Below are 18748 nucleotides of genomic sequence, written 5' to 3'. Positions count from 1 at the left end.
AATTGTACGTGGTGACTGATTTCACTTTCACTAATGTAACGGGTGCGTTCCGTGAATGTTTGTCTTAACTTGGCTTGGCAGGAGACACAAGGGGGCTTTGGGGGGGGGGGGGGGGGGGGGGAATAGCTGCAATCTTACTTTGTCGTAGTCCGAGTCTCGACCAGGTCGGATCCAACACTCTCTCGTTCCATTTACTGCACTCCTTTCTCCCTTGTTGGAGGAAGCTGCATCCGGAACGGAGATAATGCGTCCTCTTCAGCTGGTCCTTTGCTCCTTCGGACGGGGGGGGGGATTCTTCCGGATCAATCTTTCTGGAAACGCTTGGGCCCCTTGTCTCCTCCTGCCGTGCGTCGCACTGATTTTGGGCATAGGCTCCGCCCGACAGTCACTTTGGAATTCTCCTGGTTCGCTTACGCGCACCACCTTTTATCATACCTCAACTAGGGGTGGGGGTAATGCACAATGAAGGGAGGGAGGAGTAATACGCCACTCATTCAGGGAAAACCCGAGCTCCCCTCCTCCCACACACACACACTCACACACAACCATACAAAAATCGACGGAAAACACATTCATCCCCTCTGACTCAACCCACGCCTTCCTCCACGGGCCATGGTTTGGGGGTGGGGTTTTGGAAAGGTCGTGGAACGAGCGGGTAAACAGGTAGGGAAGAAAATGCGCCGAGTAAAATGTATTGTAATGGGGCTTGAACCATTACATAGCCCCCTCCCTAAACTGTGGATACCGTTCTTGAGGAGACGGATCCGCAGTTTAATGACAAACAAAAAAAACAACTCCATCCGCCTTGGATTGGAATTGAAATTAAATTTTGCCCAAGTGAAACAAAAAAAATCACCTCATTTCTTAAATAGGCTCATGGTAAACCTTTAAATTTCCAAAATTATATATCCCAATTTCTTTTCCCTCTTGATCAGATAAGTGACACGAGTTTGGCCCCGCATGTCTGGTAATGCTGAAGGGACCGGTATACAAATGAAAGAATTTGTGAAATAAATTTTGTTTAGAATCGGATGACCGAGGCGTCTTCAAGAGGACTTTTTCTCCCACCCTGAACTGATGTCCTTTTGCCCTCTGTTGATCCTTTCTTTTCCGACCTGCCAATTCCAAATGAATCCTAGCAAACTGCTGAATTTCATTTTGTGATTTTTGCGGCTCTACCGGCAACGTAACGATTTCATCCTCACGCCGAGGTTTATGACCAAAATGAATCTCCGTCGGAGTCATTTTCGTACTTTCATGAGTTACCTCATTGAACCAACTATTTATGTGTGGTATCATTTCCGGCCATTTCGAGTGCTCATTTGAACAATATGCCCGAAACACTCTAGACAGTTCTCTCATCACTCTTTCACTAGGATTGGTTTGGGGCCTTCTAATAGATGAATAAATGATACGAACTCCCAAACTTTGCAGTTTCGTTTTCCACTCATTACTCGTAAATTGAGTTCCGTGATCAGATAATATACTTTGTGGTTTGCCACATAAGGGAAAATACTTATTTATTAGAACACGTAGACAATTTCTCGTTGTTGGTTTGTTGATTGGATAAATTTGGACAAATTTAGAAAATACGTCTAACACAACAAACACGTATTTATTTTTAAATTTTGCCCTGGGAAGTGGCCCGTACAAATCAATGGCGACTAGCTGCCTAGGAGCTAATGGAATAATATTTTGAAGTGGCCCCTCATAACTTTGATTTGGATGTTTCGTTTTTTGACAAAGATCGCACCTACGTATTTTTGCTCGTACCTCGCGACCCATATTAGTCCAATAATATTTCTCTCGAAGCCAATTTTCCACTTTTCTTGCACCACAATGCCCATAACGGGTGTGCGCAAAACAGATCAGGGCGTCTGTTATTTCTCCTGGAACCCACAACCTATATCTGTCATTTCCTTGAGCTGCTAACATCTTTTTTGCTAAAATGCCTTCGAACAACTCACCCGTCTTTGCAAGACTGGTAGCCCTCTTAAAAAACGGGTCACCGGGTTGCAATTCTCCCCTGAGAACTTTTCTTATTTTCCCCAAAGTAGGATCTAGCTCTTGAAGTTCAGCAATCCTCCCGATATCCTGCGCGGGAAACTCACTTATATTTAATTCAATTGTCGCCGTCAAAAAATTTCCTTTCTTCTCATCCTCAGAATTATTGTCCTCTACCGACTGTCGACTTATCCAATCAGGCACTAAATTTCTCTTACCAGGCCTGTGTTCAATTTTAAAATTAAACTCTTGGAGAGCGAGTATCCATCGCGTCAAACGGCTGTTGTTCAGTTTGCATTTGGTTAAAAATGTAAGAGCCTTATGATCGGAAATGATAATTAAATCTTGGCCAAAGACTAATGCCCTTAACTTTTGTAATGCCCATATTATCGCCAAAGCCTCCTTTTCCGTGGTGGTATAAAAAATCTCGGGTCCTTTAAGGGTGCGTCCAATGAAAGAAATAACTGCCTCACGACCCAAATGATCATGTTGAAAGAGAACAGCTCCCAACCCATAATCTGAGCTGTCCGTTTGAAGGTACATCTGTTTATCAAAATTGGGATGTCTGAGCATTACTGCTTTCAAAAAGGCTCCTTTTATTTCCTCAAAACTACTCTGGTGTTCCTTTGTCCAAACCCATTTCGTTCCCTTTTTTAATAGGTTTAAAAGGGGGATTGTTAAATGTGAATATCCCTCACAAAATCGTGAATAATAATTACAAACGCCTAGGAAACCACGTAATTGTCTGATTCCCCGGGGAGGCTGTGTCTCCACGATGGTTTTTATTTTCTCCGGATCGGCCTTTATACCGTCGGGTGTTAATATGTGCCCCAGAAAAGGAACTTGAATTCGGCAAAATTGAGATTTTTCCTCATTTAAAGTCAATCCCGCGTCAATGACTTTTCGTAAAACAATTCTCAAATGACTCAAATGCTCTGAAAATGTAGGAGAAGCAATCAATAGATCGTCAACATACACCGTGGTGAACGGTTTTACTTCTTCCCCCAATGCTTCGTTTAAACACCTTATCATGGCCGCACCGCTATTTTTTAATCCATAGGGTACTCTTTGGAACACGTATGTCCTTGAATCATATTGAAACGCGGTATATTTCCTGTCCTCCGGGTGTAACAACATTTGCCAATATGCAGAGGTAAAATCAGTAGTCGAGAAATATTTCATCCCGCTAAACTTTGCAAAAAGACTTTCTATCCTTGGGGGCTCATCTCGTTCAGGTAGGGTGACGCTATTTAGTTTCCTCGCGTCAACACACAGACGCACGCGACCATCTTTTTTCTTCACAACCACCAGAGGGTTTACAAAAGGACTTGAAGCTCGGACTATTATGCCCCCATCTAACATCGAGTCTATCTGCTCCTTTACTTTACTCGCTAATGCGTGAGGAATAGGATATGACTTTTGCGCAAATGGTGTTTCGTCACTTAATTTAATTCGGTGAACGAAATTCTTTGCCAAACCTGGTGAAAGTGAGAAAGCTGCACGGTTTTCATTTAATAACATCTGAAGTTCGTTTTCTTCGTTGGCTGTTAATTGACTGTTCTGATAAACAGATTTCCTAACGTCATCAAATTCATCGTTATTACCCATGTTTGGCTTGCACTGTCCTCCGTCTCCTATTTCCTCAAACGTCCGTACCTCTATCCGTGGCTCATCTAATTTCAATTCGTTATTTTTAAAATCAATGATTACCCTATTTTCAGCAAGCCAATCTGTCCCCAAAATGAGTTTTGTGATTAAACCTTTAACCACCAAGCACACAGTGTCACACTCCCGCCCCCCAATTACTACAGGCACCAGGATTTGTTTCGTAATGGGATTCGATTTTCCGCGATTCGCACAAATTAAAAAACTTTTGTTTAATGGCAAAACGGGTATTTTCGGATTTATTTCAAGCAATCTTTCAAATAACCCCTCTTCAATCGCGGAAACTTCGCTTCCGGTATCTATTAAGGCCAATATAGATTCTCCCATACATTTCACTTTTATTTGAGGACATTCTCTCCGTGGAAGAGTCACGTCTTCCTCCGCCATGAGGTCATCAAAGGGATTTCCCTCCAACAGTACAGTGGCTATTATTTTTACTGCCTCTCTCTCCTCGGGATCCGCGTCGGCGAGGCAATTCGACTCGGACCCTTTTAGTTTTCCGTCCCTGGACTAAGTGTTTGGCTCCGCTGTTGAGGCACAATACCCGTTTCCTGATTTACGCCAGGGAATAGTGAATTATCCACCTGCTCCCTTCTTATCTCCGTCATGCTATCATGTTCGGGTCTAGTCACTCCTCTCCACTGACTGTTTCTCTGCCACTCTCTACGATTTGCGTTCGCCCCTGCTGACCATTGTGTGGAATTTACACACGGTGGCCTTTCCCTTTGCGGCGGCCTAGCGTTTTGCCCCTCCTCTACACTCTCGTCATAATATTCCAATAGAATGACCAACTTCTCTAAATCCAAAGGCTCCGCACTTTTTAAGAGATTCCTTACCCAGGGAGGGAATTGGCGTATGAGAAAAAATTTAAGTTCCTCATCACATATTGGAGGTTCACAAGACCTGGCTGATGCAATTTTCCTCATCGCATGTTCACTCATTTTCCCATCTCTCGCACGTGAATAATATCCTGTCGTTACTTTAGCTCGGTATTCAAACCGCGCGTTTTCACTCCAATATTTTCGCAAAAAATTCTGTTTAATTTCATCGTACGTTTCTGGTACAGGAAATAAGGCATTTCTCCACAAACGAGCGTTTCCTTCCATCATACTTAAAAATATGTACATATGGCCATTTAGCCAGTGGGACAGCAAGCAACTTTAAATACTCCTCTGCCTCATTCAAAAACACTCGAGGATTCTGATCAATTTTACCTTTGAATACAGGTTCAATATTTGGTGGAGCTATTGAGGCGGCCAACACCGGTCCGGAGCCAACTTGCTCCATACGCCTCATTTTATCACTTAGCTGATTCAACCTGTGTTCATTTGCCTCATCATGCTGGGCTATCTCCTGTCTGATTTGAGCCTTCAAACCGTTCTCCCTCGTTATGGCTTCCTGTTCCTTAATTTCTATAACTCCCGACAAATCTTCGCGGACAACGTCAACCTCCCGTTTAATTTCTACTTTTACACATTCTATTTTACCATTCAACATTTGTAACAGCTCTCGGTACTCCCTCCGTCTCTCCTCTTCCTCCCTCCGTCTTTTTTCCTCCTTCTCCTCTTTCTCCCTCCGTCTCTCCTATTTCTCCCTCCGCTTCTCTTCCTCCCTCTCCTCTTTCTCCCTCCGTCTCTTTTCCTCCTTCTCCTCTTCTTCCCTCCGTCTCTCCTCTTTCTCCCTCCGTTTCTCTTCCTCCTTTTCCTCTTCCTCCCTCCGTCTCTTTTCCTCCTTCTCCTCTTCCTCCCTCCGTCTCTCCTCTTTCTCCCTCCGCTTCTCTTCCTCCCTCTCCTCTTTCTCCCTCCGTTTCTCCTCCCTTTCTGAAAGCAAGTATTTTTTAAATTCTAAAATCGGATCGTTTGAATCCGGCGAGGCCGGTATGGAATGAAAGGTAGGAGTTGACCAAACGGTCGATTCAACTCCAACCGCGCTCTCCTCTACCGTCTCGTCCCCCTCGCTGTTCTCCATAACCTCTACTTCATCGATATCACGTCCTTCCATATATTTCAGATCCTTCTTACGAGTACCCATTGTATTAAATATCTAAATTTCCAAAAATGTGCCAAAATTTTGCCCCTATGATTACCCTCAGTCATTCGTTTCCAAAAGCTAAAGCGCCACTTACTCGAACATTTACACCACACAAAGAATAATCGGGTCCTACTGTTCGGGCGCCACTTGTGGCATCCCACCCCCGACTCGCCCGGATACCACAATAGAACCGGGGGGAGACGTCGCACAAAAATAAAGAAAATACAAATCCGCGAAGATCCCTCCCGCATGGGACCTACGGGACAAAACTATGCCACTCACTTCTCGTAATTCACATAAAATAAAAAAAATATTCCCCTTCTGTGAAGATGATTGCGGGAGGGGGGTTCCCGATTCAAACTGATGGGTGACGTTCGGGTGCTGATGCACTCGTCCAACGCGCATTTACGGGAAGGAAATCAGACGGGGCGAAAGGAAGGACGAAGGATATTTTCAATGGGGTGACCCGTGGAGGAATCAGAACAAAAAAACACTCTCTCAAACACTTTCAATTAAACAAAATATAATTCACACAAATAAGATTGCATATGACAAAACAAACAAAATGAACCCTCTTATACGCTAATGAAATATGAATTGGTGAAAGCCACTTATGAAACATCGATGATAAATTACAATAAAAAAAAACAATATAACTTGGTTTCTAGATGAAAATCAATTTAGAAAATGATGATAACAAATAAAAGTTCGGTGGTGAACACGTAAATATGATACAAATTCAGTGATTTCTTGACTGGGGAGGTAAATGATAGTCCATCCCGTCGAATATAAATTTGGGGTGCGAACGTTAATTGTACGTGGTGACTGATTTCACTTTCACTAATGTAACGGGTGCGTTCCGTGAATGTTTGTCTTAACTTGGCTTGGCAGGAGACACAAGGGGGCTTTGGGGGGGGGGGGGGGGGGGGGGGGAATAGCTGCAATCTTACTTTGTCGTAGTCCGAGTCTCGACCAGGTCGGATCCAACACTCTCTCGTTCCATTTACTGCACTCCTTTCTCCCTTGTTGGAGGAAGCTGCATCCGGAACGGAGATAATGCGTCCTCTTCAGCTGGTCCTTTGCTCCTTCGGACGGGGGGGGGGATTCTTCCGGATCAATCTTTCTGGAAACGCTTGGGCCCCTTGTCTCCTCCTGCCGTGCGTCGCACTGATTTTGGGCATAGGCTCCGCCCGACAGTCACTTTGGAATTCTCCTGGTTCGCTTACGCGCACCACCTTTTATCATACCTCAACTAGGGGTGGGGGTAATGCACAATGAAGGGAGGGAGGAGTAATACGCCACTCATTCAGGGAAAACCCGAGCTCCCCTCCTCCCACACACACACACTCACACACAACCATACAAAAATCGACGGAAAACACATTCATCCCCTCTGACTCAACCCACGCCTTCCTCCACGGGCCATGGTTTGGGGGTGGGGTTTTGGAAAGGTCGTGGAACGAGCGGGTAAACAGGTAGGGAAGAAAATGCGCCGAGTAAAATGTATTGTAATGGGGCTTGAACCATTACAATATATGTGGATATTAATGACAGAAAAATTCTATTTCCATTTGATAAAATTTACATAATTTGAATTTCATTTGTGCCTTGACAAGTTTTATCTTATGCAGGGATCACTCAGTCAGTGATTAAACCCCATAAGTAAATTTGGATTTATGGAAGTAGAGCTCGCCTGCTATTAGGTCACAAACATGTGAATAACACATATTCAGGGTAGGGGGTCAGTTCCTCTCCTCAGCCTCCTCGCATTTTGAGGATCTAGTTCATAGTGTTGTCCGAACGCTTCAACCAGGATCTAAACTGAGGACCCTTTGATCAGCAGCTCTACTGAGACGGCTACCTCACTACCTGCTGTACTGAGTTCTGGCTGTAGCGAATTCTGGAATGTTTGATCTCCTGATAGCAATGCATACCTTCGAAGTCGATGGGCCGTAATTCTGTACGGGAAACATTTTCTACCTGGACCTATACATTGTTTTGGTTCTGGTTCTTTTAACTGGAAATAACTGTTGATTAGTTAGTGGTAAACTTATACTTAGTTCTCCTATTATCACACTTCAAGGGCAAAAATTCCAGCTGAAAAAAATTATTTACCAGAAATGGTAGTCGATCTCTGGTCTCCTGAACTCTCTCTAGGTCAGGGGTGGCAAACTTCTGATTATGAAGTGTATGGAAGGATATGTGGTTGTGATGAAGACAATAGTTGAAGGACAAGTGAAAGGGAAGAAGGGTAAGGGACGACCCCGAATGAGTTACATAGGACTGGTTATAAAGGATGTAAAAGAGAAGAAATACATCGCTAGGAAAAGGCTAGCGGAGAGGAGAGAGGAGTGGAGAGCTGTGTCAAACTAATATTAGGATTGTTTTAGGATGATAATCATGTGGTCATGTGCCTACCCAACCCATTTCCCTTAGTACCCTCCGAGCTTTGCAATTTCTCCACTTGCCACTAGGCACTTTCGCATGCTCATGTAAAGATAGCCGAAGTCCCGATTCTGAACCAAACCAGGGACATTGCTGTACATATATGCTGTTGAGGTTTTTTATGCATGTTGTGGGGGATGTGCTTGACACTGATTAGAATCATTCTTATCGATTGTCAGATTAGGGCCCTTATTAGACGAGGTAGCCAGGTGATGACGCACTGGCTACCACACATAATAGCCAGTTCAAAAGCCAGAATATTTTTCCATTTTTTCTCAATTCATACTGACCAAGTGGCGACGTGAGACTGGTGATCTAGAGTAGTAAGCTCAAGAAGGTTGTAATAAGCTCTATATGCTACAACGCAGCGTTGCCAATATGAGTAGCTGGTGGCGACCGGAGTGGCGACGGGTCTCGGTAGCCAATCAGTCGCCAAAGTGTGGCTACGTCGCTGGCTACCCTCGTGTAATAATTTCCGTAAGAATCAATGACCCGTGACAAGCTGAACAGCCAGTTTTGTCGCTGACGACGTCGCCTGGCTACCTTGTCCAAAAAGGGCTTAAGTGGTTGATTCCAAGTGACTGGTAATATGATCGGAATTTAGTGTTCTTGAAAATTTTCATTGTGATGAGTCATTATGAGGGCTCAAATTCCAATTATGTCTCCAACCTCCCAAAATTAACCTCTGATTAAGACAACTGATCGGAATTATTCGGATCTGTGTCCAGCCAAATCCTCCATGTCTTATGTACTGTTATATTCATGACTCAACACATAATTTTTCTTAATGCAATTTTATTCATTTGGAATGATTAAGTAAAATCATCATTTATTACAAAAAAGTTATTGAGTGTTTTTTGTGTTCAATTGAAAAACTGTTGAAGAATATATCATGTTGCCACGGAAAAGTGATTTCCTTATTAACCTCATTTTTCAGGATTCTATTTCGAAGACATTTTCTGTCTTGTGGATAATATTTCAACCAATACTCTTTGGTTTAATTGGAACAGAAGTTTATTTTGCTGACCTGGAATCTTCAACCTTGATCAGAGGGTTTGGTGTTCTTTTCATTGGTTTGTCGGTAAGTACTACCCTTTTTTTTACTTACCTCTGAATAATTTTGACAACTTGTTCTTACATTTGGAGTTCTATTGCCTGTGTTTTTCTCCTGTATTCTTGTCTCACCTAAGACTTCTTCTCCTTTTGTAGTTTAAGTTTTAAGTCTTTTTATTTTTCGGTGCTTTCTTTCAGCCTGGGGAGAAAATATGTTATAGTTCTTTTGTTATATGTTGTGTATGTCTGCTCCTGTAATTGCTACTATTACATTGTTGGCTCTGGGGTATTGTTTTGATGGAAATATTCTAGTCCTGACTACTTTATTTATTGATTGTTTATTTAATTATGATAATCAGTTTAGAATGTACGAGTGCTGTTGAAATTAACATGTTACATATTTTGGTTTATTATTGAAAAGTATATTGAAAAACTGGATTGAGTAAGATCATTAATTGAAAATGATGCCCAGTGATTTCTTGCTAAATTTGTCTGTGATTTCATTTGAAATAATAATGTACTTTATCACTTTAGATTCGAGTCTGTGTGTGCCTTCTCATCACCCAAGGAGGGATCCTCAATATGAAGGAAATACTGTTTGTTGCAATTGCATGGTTTCCAAAAGCTACAGTACAGGTAAGTGTAGTCTAAATGTTTCTATTGAGATGCATTGGGTGCATATTTTGAGATGCATTGGGTGGTAAAAATCCTTTTAATGTCACATTATTGTTGTTGTATTATTTAATTAAAAACTTAAAGGTCATTTTCCCTAAAGAATGACATCTAAGCAACTTTTTTTGAATGTAATCTGGAAATATCATTATGTTTATTAATAATGAATTACTTTTACTGGGGACATTCATGAGGTGTACTCTTGATATTTTGATCAAAATTGGTTGGATGGTTGTGTTAGGTAATTAAACTCAAATGTGAAATTTCCCATGCCATGATGCCTATTCAGAAGAGTGGATATTTTGCCTTAAGCTACTCGTAATGATGCAAGCAGTACATACATGTAGGTATAGAGCGTTCCACATTTAGTTGACAGTACGGGCCTTATGGATAACAGTGTTGCCAAGCTTCCGCTCCGCCGGCAGGCATCCTAACATCGTATGCAACCACACATAATAGAGCGCCAAAATGGTTTAGTTCAAAACGGAGTTAGGGATCGCACGAAAGACGGCGTAAATTGAGGAATTTTTCAGCGTAAATTACAATACCTTTGCCGCAATATATAAGAAAAAGTCTTTTGTTATTTTATTATGTACTTATTCAATGCACAAGCTGAATAATGAATAATCTGTAATGTAAAAAATAACAATAAATTGAAGGATAATAAAAATTATCGCCTCTCCTGAATGAGACAAAATTTCTATTCTTTCCATATTATGCTATATTGTTTTGACTCTGGCTATTACATGAGAGGCGATGTTGTATACGACATCATCAATCTTTAATTTTTCAAAAATTTCCCGTACTTGGTTTATTGTAATTTAAAGATCTCTTTTCAAGCTGACATCTTCGAAGCTGATTTCCTTAATGTTCTTTTTCCTCCATCTTGTAGTAGGCAAGGATTCCAATTTCCTTGGGTAATAAGAGGCATTATCTGACACTTTTCTCTCGTAACACTCGCCACCCACTTCTTCATGCTCATCCATTGAGTTCTTTTTGTACAGAAACACTTGCGATGCTTCTTTTATGAACCCATTTTCCATTCCTGCGTGTAAAATAGGGAACTTGCATATATTTCAGATATAATCAATAGCCCCAAAATTAAATAAAAATATATGTTTGCATACCTCGGTGAAAGTTTTTTTTTTATTTTATGACGTGGTTTGCGATATTTAATGCATCAAAGTTCACGAGAATTTTCAAATGCAAGTGAGAAGCGAAAACGCCCGATGATTGGCTGGTAGAAAAGTGACGTCATAGTTCAGTACGAGGAGGTACGGCGGCACGGCCATAGTAGAGGTTGCATACTTGAATAGATGCGACGGCGTGGTTATGACGGTTATGATTCATTTATTGAAGTGCAGACGTATCGGAGTCGTTCATTGTGACTTCAGGGCTATTATTTGATCTAATTCTCCTCCATTAAAAGCGATAGATTGCGTTAAGATGAAGGAATATGGTTATTCTTAGGCTGATCCTAGCTAGCTTACTGTTACTGATTCCATCATGATAACAGGGTATTTTAGTGAAACTATAGACTTCGTCGGCGCGGAAAGTCGATGCCGAGAAATGGAAAGGTAGCTGATGTGCATCTGAAATGTTTTATAGTTCATAACAAAGTGAGACTTGCGTATAATATTGGCGAAAGCGTATACTCATGTGAAATATGTATTCTTTTGGCAGTCCGGTAGAGTCTTATGGTGAACTTATTTCCACCTCGAAGCTGTCGATGATACTTTCAACCTAAAAATACCTTGGCTGGAGGGCGACAGGAAGCTCTGAGGAAGCCAGACTATTAATTTTTCAATTTAGTAGCGATAATATAGACGAACTTCCAGCACAATCTACCATCTTGTGACTCCAAAACCCCGAAGCCCCTTCCTATTCTGCAGAAAGAATCGGTCAATCGCACTTCGATCAATATAATAAACACAACGTCTTCAGGTGTTAATAAGTTACTTTTGTGATGAAATCCTTCCTAAAGTAGCATTAAAATGTGAATGTTTTCCAAACAGTGTGTTTAATACATTTTGGGAGCTTTTCTCACGATATCTCTGAAACCTACTCTAAAGGCGAGCTCATCGATCGTCATTGCGATCGGGTGTCAATTAAAAATTCTGTATCGGAAATCCTAGAGGGATGACCTTCGACGATGACCATGATCACCTGCACTCTCACTATCACTCGAACCCGTGTTGAAAATATCATCCCAATCCAATTTCTATTTGGTATTAACTGGGAAAAGAGCAACGTTTACATGTGCAGTTCTCTCATACATGTACAAAATGTACATGTATGAGAGAACTGCACATTCTTTGGGCAACTTTGGGTTTGACTTTCCCTCAAACACCCCATTTCCCCTGTGGTGCACATCAGTCCTATCTTTATACGATGGCCTGACAACCTAAATGGATCCTTGGTTTATCCTGACAACCAACTAAATGGAAATTGCTGATCCACACGTCTTCCTCTATCTCCATAGTTTCCAAATCAAGGTCCGCGGAACATCCCTCTTGTGACTCAACTTTTTCTGAAAAGCAAGCAACGGCGTAGAATAAAATCAAAGAATGCTGCGATTCATTTTTTGTGACCACCTCTGGATTCCATTCTTTTTCCATCTACAACTTCCTTTATCTTTCGGGGTAAACTATGGGACAAGATAATGTTTAAATATTTTCATTAATTTATAACAAAATATAAATTCTAAAAATACCCAATAGCCATTTTAATAATCCGTACTGATGAGTGTAAATTAATGTGGAAGATGAATGCTGTAGACTTAGTAGTTTTCCTTAGGTTGAGTTGCAAAGTTCATGAAGTTGACAAAACGGCTAATTTTTCGGTGCGCGGAGTCATTTATTGCACTGGCCGTGTCTACATTTTTGAATTTTTTCGTAATAAAATAAATCAGAATTTAGGATAAAATTTTCTTTAAAATGACGTATAGTTCATTATTATAGCATGCAGTGAAGCCAGGATATAAATTTGCAAAGTACAGCGGCACATCATTTTGACGCCGACAGTAGAAGAAAACGCTGTCTTCTTGGCTGGCACTCGAATGCATGAGGATCAACGTTGCTCTATATTTTCATATTTCCTCCCTTGATTTTAAACATCATGGAATTTTCTATGTCCTTCCGTAACTGAAATTGAACAAGTGCCATAAATAATTTGAGTCCATCGTAACCATCGAGAAACACCTATTTCGATTTTTGTTGAGAAGTTGAGTTTTTATTCTACGGCGGCCGAATTATCGAAAAATCACAGTTTCAAGTTATTCAGTCAATGAAATATGGAAATATTATTTATATTAAAGTTATCTTCGCTCACATAGCATACGGGTTTATCATTCCGTTTATTATACTCTTATTTTTCCGTAACGCTCATCCCGACAGACGGCATGCATCGAGGCTTTTCTTCTAATTTCCTCCGTGGGAATGCAGACGAAATTTTTTCTGGGGTGTTATTGCGCAGAGGAACAATGCACCACTTGTAATTTTTCCTTATTTCACCCATGTTCTCCTTTAAACACAATGTGGCTCTTCCAAACCTGCAGTTACTGGGCTTGGATCTGGGACTCCTACTGAACTATGACGTCACGGCAAAAGATTAGTGGGGGCGGTATTTTTTAGCCCGCGAAACTCGGCAGACTTTTGGCAGTCATTTTCTAGTGTATATACTGAATTTTAAGCGGAAAAAAGTATATTGCGGCACTAAGTGGTTATTGTAGTATATCAGCATACTGTTTATAAAAAGTATGCAATTTCCCTATTGCAAATCGTCCTCCTCGGGAAATGGGGGCCAAGCCCAGTATTTAGTCCAGCAAGGAACGCTTAACGCGGATTTTCTAATTGTTTGTTTCGCAAACTAATGTTCACTATTTGTCCAACATTAATCCAACTTTTGCCTGTAAATACACTCGTCCTGTGTTCGCGACGATATTTTTTTAGCTGCCTTAAATAATTAATTGTGCCACCAACGAATAATATCATCCCTTTCGATAAGGATGCTTCTATTCCACCTGCGTTCGTACACGAAGCCTATGTCCAAAAGAAGCCGATATAGTGTTGTCCTTTTGTAATCTGGGAGAATACTATCCATATTTACCGAGTTAAGATGGATTTTAAAGTCGGAAGAATATTTTTCACAAAGGATTCATGTACCTTCCTTCTAATTCCCGATCTCACAATATCGTCGAAAATCACTGATCTGGAATTTTTGTTAGGCTGTCTTATTTCTTTATTTTTTGAAGGAATTACCAATAGACCACGGGAGCTTTCCTTTCTCACTTTGTAAACAGTGGACTTCGAGCACCCAGTAGCCTTCCAAGCTTCTCGGCAGGCCTCACTAATGCTGAGAGATTTCCTGAAGTACGAGAAGACTTTGAGCACCAACTGTCTTTCGCGGCTTATGAGCTTCTCACCTTTTCTCCTCTTCTTTGTATCGGACATATTGATTGGGCGTGTTACAGCAGAGATAAGTGTGAAACACACTTCACAATTCTCAAAGTCAGCAGGCTACACAACACTTGTTCACTCCAAAAAATGCAATGACAAACTGAACGCCTTCGTAAATTCTTCCCCCGGCCCCTTCGGTTAGGGTCGATTTCGGTGCAGGTTTTCTGGTACCCTATGAAAGGAAAAAACCCCAAGCCCCCTTTTGTAAAAGGCGTGCACTGGATGAGAAAAAACCCAAGCCCCCTTTTGTAAAAGGCATGCACTGGATGAGGAAATGTTTCGCACAGATTATGAGATATTCACTTTCTTGGTTTCCGCGATGGGACCGAAACACCCAAGGCGAAAGCGTCTTATTTCCAAGCCACTTGCTTACTTTCGTGTATCAATGTATTCAGATAAAACACTGCTGTTACGACGTATGAGTGTTCTCTGTTTAGGATATCAAACGAATAGATAAATACATTTCATAGTATGCATTGACAAAACACTCCTTTTCCGCCCGAGAATTTTCCCTCTGCGCGCAAGAAAAAGCAAGAAGCCCGGCCCAGCGGCGCCGTAATATTTTTTCTTAAGATCAAAACCTTGTAACTCGCTTCCGAATTGATGTAAGTTAATGATTTTTTCACCAAAAATAACTTTGTAGTTTTCTTCACATTTAATACGCAGCATATAGGGACCTACGACGTAAGAAACGTAAGTTAGTAAGCGACTACTTTTTACCTTGCAAAAATCAAAATTTTCTTGTCCTAATGGGTGTTACGTCGGCATAACAACATTTTAACTCAATATTTGTACAATTGATGAAGACCTTCTATGAGGGAATAGTGTGAAGAATTTTGTGCAGAAGATTCAATTCAATACAGACAACGGTCAGGCAGAAATCGCGAGAAGAAGATAAAGTAAAAAAATACAGGTTCCTGACGGAAATTTAAGGAAATGATTTTTATAGCTTTTTTTATAATTTTTATCAAAAAACTATAGGCACCAATGAATGCAGGATCTCATTCTACATTAGAATGCAATTTTTAATCTTTGCATAACGCAACATTAATTTTTGTGTTGTTATTGACAACACTGCGCTCCTGGCCTTACGGAGATTAACATGGGAAACGATTCTCCATAAGAGCCCATACTGTCAACTAAATGTGGAACGCTCTTTAGAATTTTTTACATGATCGGTACCCATTTTTTGATTGGTATAATATCTCTTCATTACAAATAGGCGTTTGCTTAAGTGAGCTGCATATTGACAGTTATTTAAGGGCATGAAGTTTTCTCTAATCGAATCACTATTTCTATAAATTCCATTTAAGGTAGATGAGTAATTTTTTGAGAAGTGCTGGACTACTACTGTTGGCAAGTTACTGAGAAATAATAGATACTTTGAGTTTTATTAAACTCCTGAAAGAAATGGCTATGATAGTATTATTCTATGAAGGCTTTTAACCAGTTGCATATCTTAATATTCTGTGCATCCTTTATGTTTCCTTTCAAATGTATTTCCTCTTGTGAAATAAAATAATGAGGTTAGTGTACTGATATTTTAAGATATTAATTTCTTTCTCGTTTTTGTAGGCTGCCTTTGGTCCTGTAGCTTTGGATATTGCGCGCAAGAGAGGTTTGGAAATAGTTTCAGTAGTAGCTCCTACCAATTCAACTCTACTCGAAAATGGAACCGCTATTGATGGCGGTTTTGTTGACGACTCTGCTTTGGCTGCTAAAATTCTAACGATTGCAGTGCTTTCTATTTTGATAACTGCTCCTCTAGGAGCTGTTGGTATTGCCTTGTCAGGTCCTCGTCTTTTGACTCCGCGGCAAGATGCGAGACCTGCTGAGAGTACTTCTGCAGGGAAAAGTAGTTATAGAGTTTCTATGCAGGAGCAAGAAACTAATGAATCAGTACCTTAAATAATGTGTTATGGAATCGTTTGAAGGTGAATACTTTTTTATAGCAATTTAATTACTTTGGGAAAGTTAATGAGGTTTTCTCCAAAGGTTTTATACTCACTGGATTTTGAAGTAAATATGTTCAGTAGGTCTACTTCATTTTGCTCAGCAAGGAATTTTAAATTTGGTGTGCTGTGATAGCATCATTGAGCTCAGTACAAGTTAGGTAATGTAGGTCTATTTATTACTGCATTTAATAATTACCGCAAATATTTATTGTCTACTTGACCAATCTTTGTGTTTTGTCACAAACAAAAAATGAAGGTATGTACTTACTTTCTATTATTTGTTGTTGAAATCATTGTAGGAGTATATTTTCTCTTATTTAACTTATTACATCATCTTTGTTCATGCCTTTAGTGGCAATATAATTTCTCCCATAATTTTCTAGCTTTACGTAAAATGATTTTATCATGCAAACTATGTAGTTATTATTGAATGTTTTTAGAGGATAATCAAGTTGTAAAAGGGGCAGATTAGTTATTTTTTGACGTATAATTTTTTGCATACAGTATGTTCTTACTTAAGACTATCACTGCTTTTATATTTTCCTAACGATTTTTGAAAGTTTTCATCTTAGGCCTACATTTCACTTAAATACTTTATTATTAAACTTTTTTAAAATTCATTTTCTGAAATCCCCTTTTTTAATAATTCATATCAAATGCTATAGAATCCATAATTATGAGATAGACTCCACTTTTATTTTTTGGCCTATTTTTTACTATGGAGCACAATCAAACCTGGAAAGTTGCATCTAAGATATTTCAACATATGTATATGTTTAGAAATGACTAACACATTTGGCTTGATTATATTTCAATGGCTTGATTATATTTCAATGATATTTGATGGAGATGGATTAGCAAAGAGAATATTTTTCCATCCAAAATTGTGTAAATTTTTTTGAAGTTTACACCTCTGCACTTCCTATGAGTAAATGGACAGTTTAGCAATTATTGCTTCACTAATTGCTGATCAAATCAGGTGTGATGCAATATTAGCAGCTAGTGACAGGTTGTGGCAGTGTCTGGGCTATTTGGATGGCTATTTAGAAGGTGTTGGTTCAGTTTTTTAAATTTTCTTGTCAAGGAGTTGCAGAAGAAAAATTATAATCATATGTTAGTTTTTTGGGCTAAATGTTTTTGGAAGTAAATCAGATGTTGCATGTGCTGCCTAGATTACACACACTAGATTAGGAACTTTGTTATAGAGCTGGTGTGGGGTAATTCTAGATGACTAAAGTGATTACGATTTGTCCTTCTAAAATTCTTTTCCTCAATGATATGAGTGCCAGAAATTCTCATATCAGCCCTTGGAAATTCTCAAAAATTTCCTGGTAACTGTTTTAAGCCCAGAGTCAGAGAAATTTTTCAGGCTGGGTAGGTTCGTGTGCAGTGGGGTGTGTTTTGATTCATGAGGGTGGTGGTTTTCTTACTACTAAAACTTTTAGATTGTTCGAACCCTGTAATTCCCCTAACCCACTTGCTAATTCCTTGTTGAACAAAATGGCACTAATTTTCATGTGCGTAAATATAAATTTTTTAAATTTCAAAGTTCAAAATTCATCTCTGAGACACTACTTTTACTACTCTTTGTCAAATTATATTCATAACATTTCAATTGATAGTTATACTAGAATAATTATAACTTTATTGTATCGCAGTCATTATCTTAAAGATAAAAAACTATTATGTTTAAACAACTGAGGGAGTCCTCACATTGTCTTCTTGGATTGTGCTGAAATTTAAAATGGGTCATCAAAACTCCATGATTCCTATGATTCTAGTCTTTGTCTTGATTTTTTCATTTTTCACATTTATGTCAACCTATTATTCATGTGCTAATGAGCCTATGATGCCTGGAATATCTTGAAAAATAATTTTTGAATATAAAGCTTCAACTTAAAGTACTGGTATATCTTCTGAAGTATATACAGTGGAACCTCGTTAAAGCGAGTACGGGCTATAGCGAGACCCCCGCAATTACGAGAGATAGCCGATGCACCGTCAATTGATCCTATAATAAGCATGTTAAAAATTTCGTTTTTACGAGGCCCTTTTGGTGTTGGCTCTCGCCATAGCGAGGGTTTCACCGCCGGAAAAACTGACACCAAGACTCCTTAATCTCTGTAATTGCTAGCGATCTGTTAGAAATGATGTTAATGGAGTGCTCAGTCTCAAAATTTTGTGGTAAACTGTCGTTCGATAAATAAGTAGTTAATTTTGGTGAAAATATTGTGGCATTAGCATTCGCGAATGCTTGATCTTCTTTTGTTCCTCGGGCGGCAAAAAGCAGTCGTCAGCATACCCACATGTCCACGAGTTGCATGAATAGAAAGCATTTGATGGAACACACCGTGGCCAAAAAAACACCAAACACGTCCAAGCGAGAAAATAAAAATAAAGGAGTAATATGAGGTATATTGGCTATTATTTGCACCACCTCCAGTAAAGCGACAATTCGCTATAGCG

General features: G+C 39.8%; 1 protein-coding gene across 1 annotated transcript in view; it reads left to right on the top strand.

Annotated features, from left to right (window-relative positions):
* LOC124167828 (sodium/hydrogen exchanger 9B2-like) overlaps window positions 1–18228 on the top strand; it is a 41637-nt gene extending 23409 nt beyond the window's left edge. The window contains exons 9-11 of the mRNA XM_046545867.1: window positions 9083–9226; window positions 9733–9834; window positions 15903–18228. Of these exons, the coding sequence (XP_046401823.1) occupies window positions 9083–9226; window positions 9733–9834; window positions 15903–16235 (579 nt within the window). The 3' untranslated portion in view covers window positions 16236–18228. The remainder of the gene's footprint in view (window positions 1–9082; window positions 9227–9732; window positions 9835–15902) is intronic.
* The last annotated feature ends 520 nt before the right edge of the window (window positions 18229–18748 follow it).

The sequence above is a fragment of the Ischnura elegans genome, chromosome 11 (genome assembly GCF_921293095.1).
Source record: "Ischnura elegans chromosome 11, ioIscEleg1.1, whole genome shotgun sequence".
Taxonomy (NCBI): Eukaryota; Metazoa; Arthropoda; class Insecta; order Odonata; family Coenagrionidae; genus Ischnura; species Ischnura elegans.
Note: the sequence above shows the minus strand (reverse complement) of the source record. Positions and strands in the feature narration are given on the sequence as shown.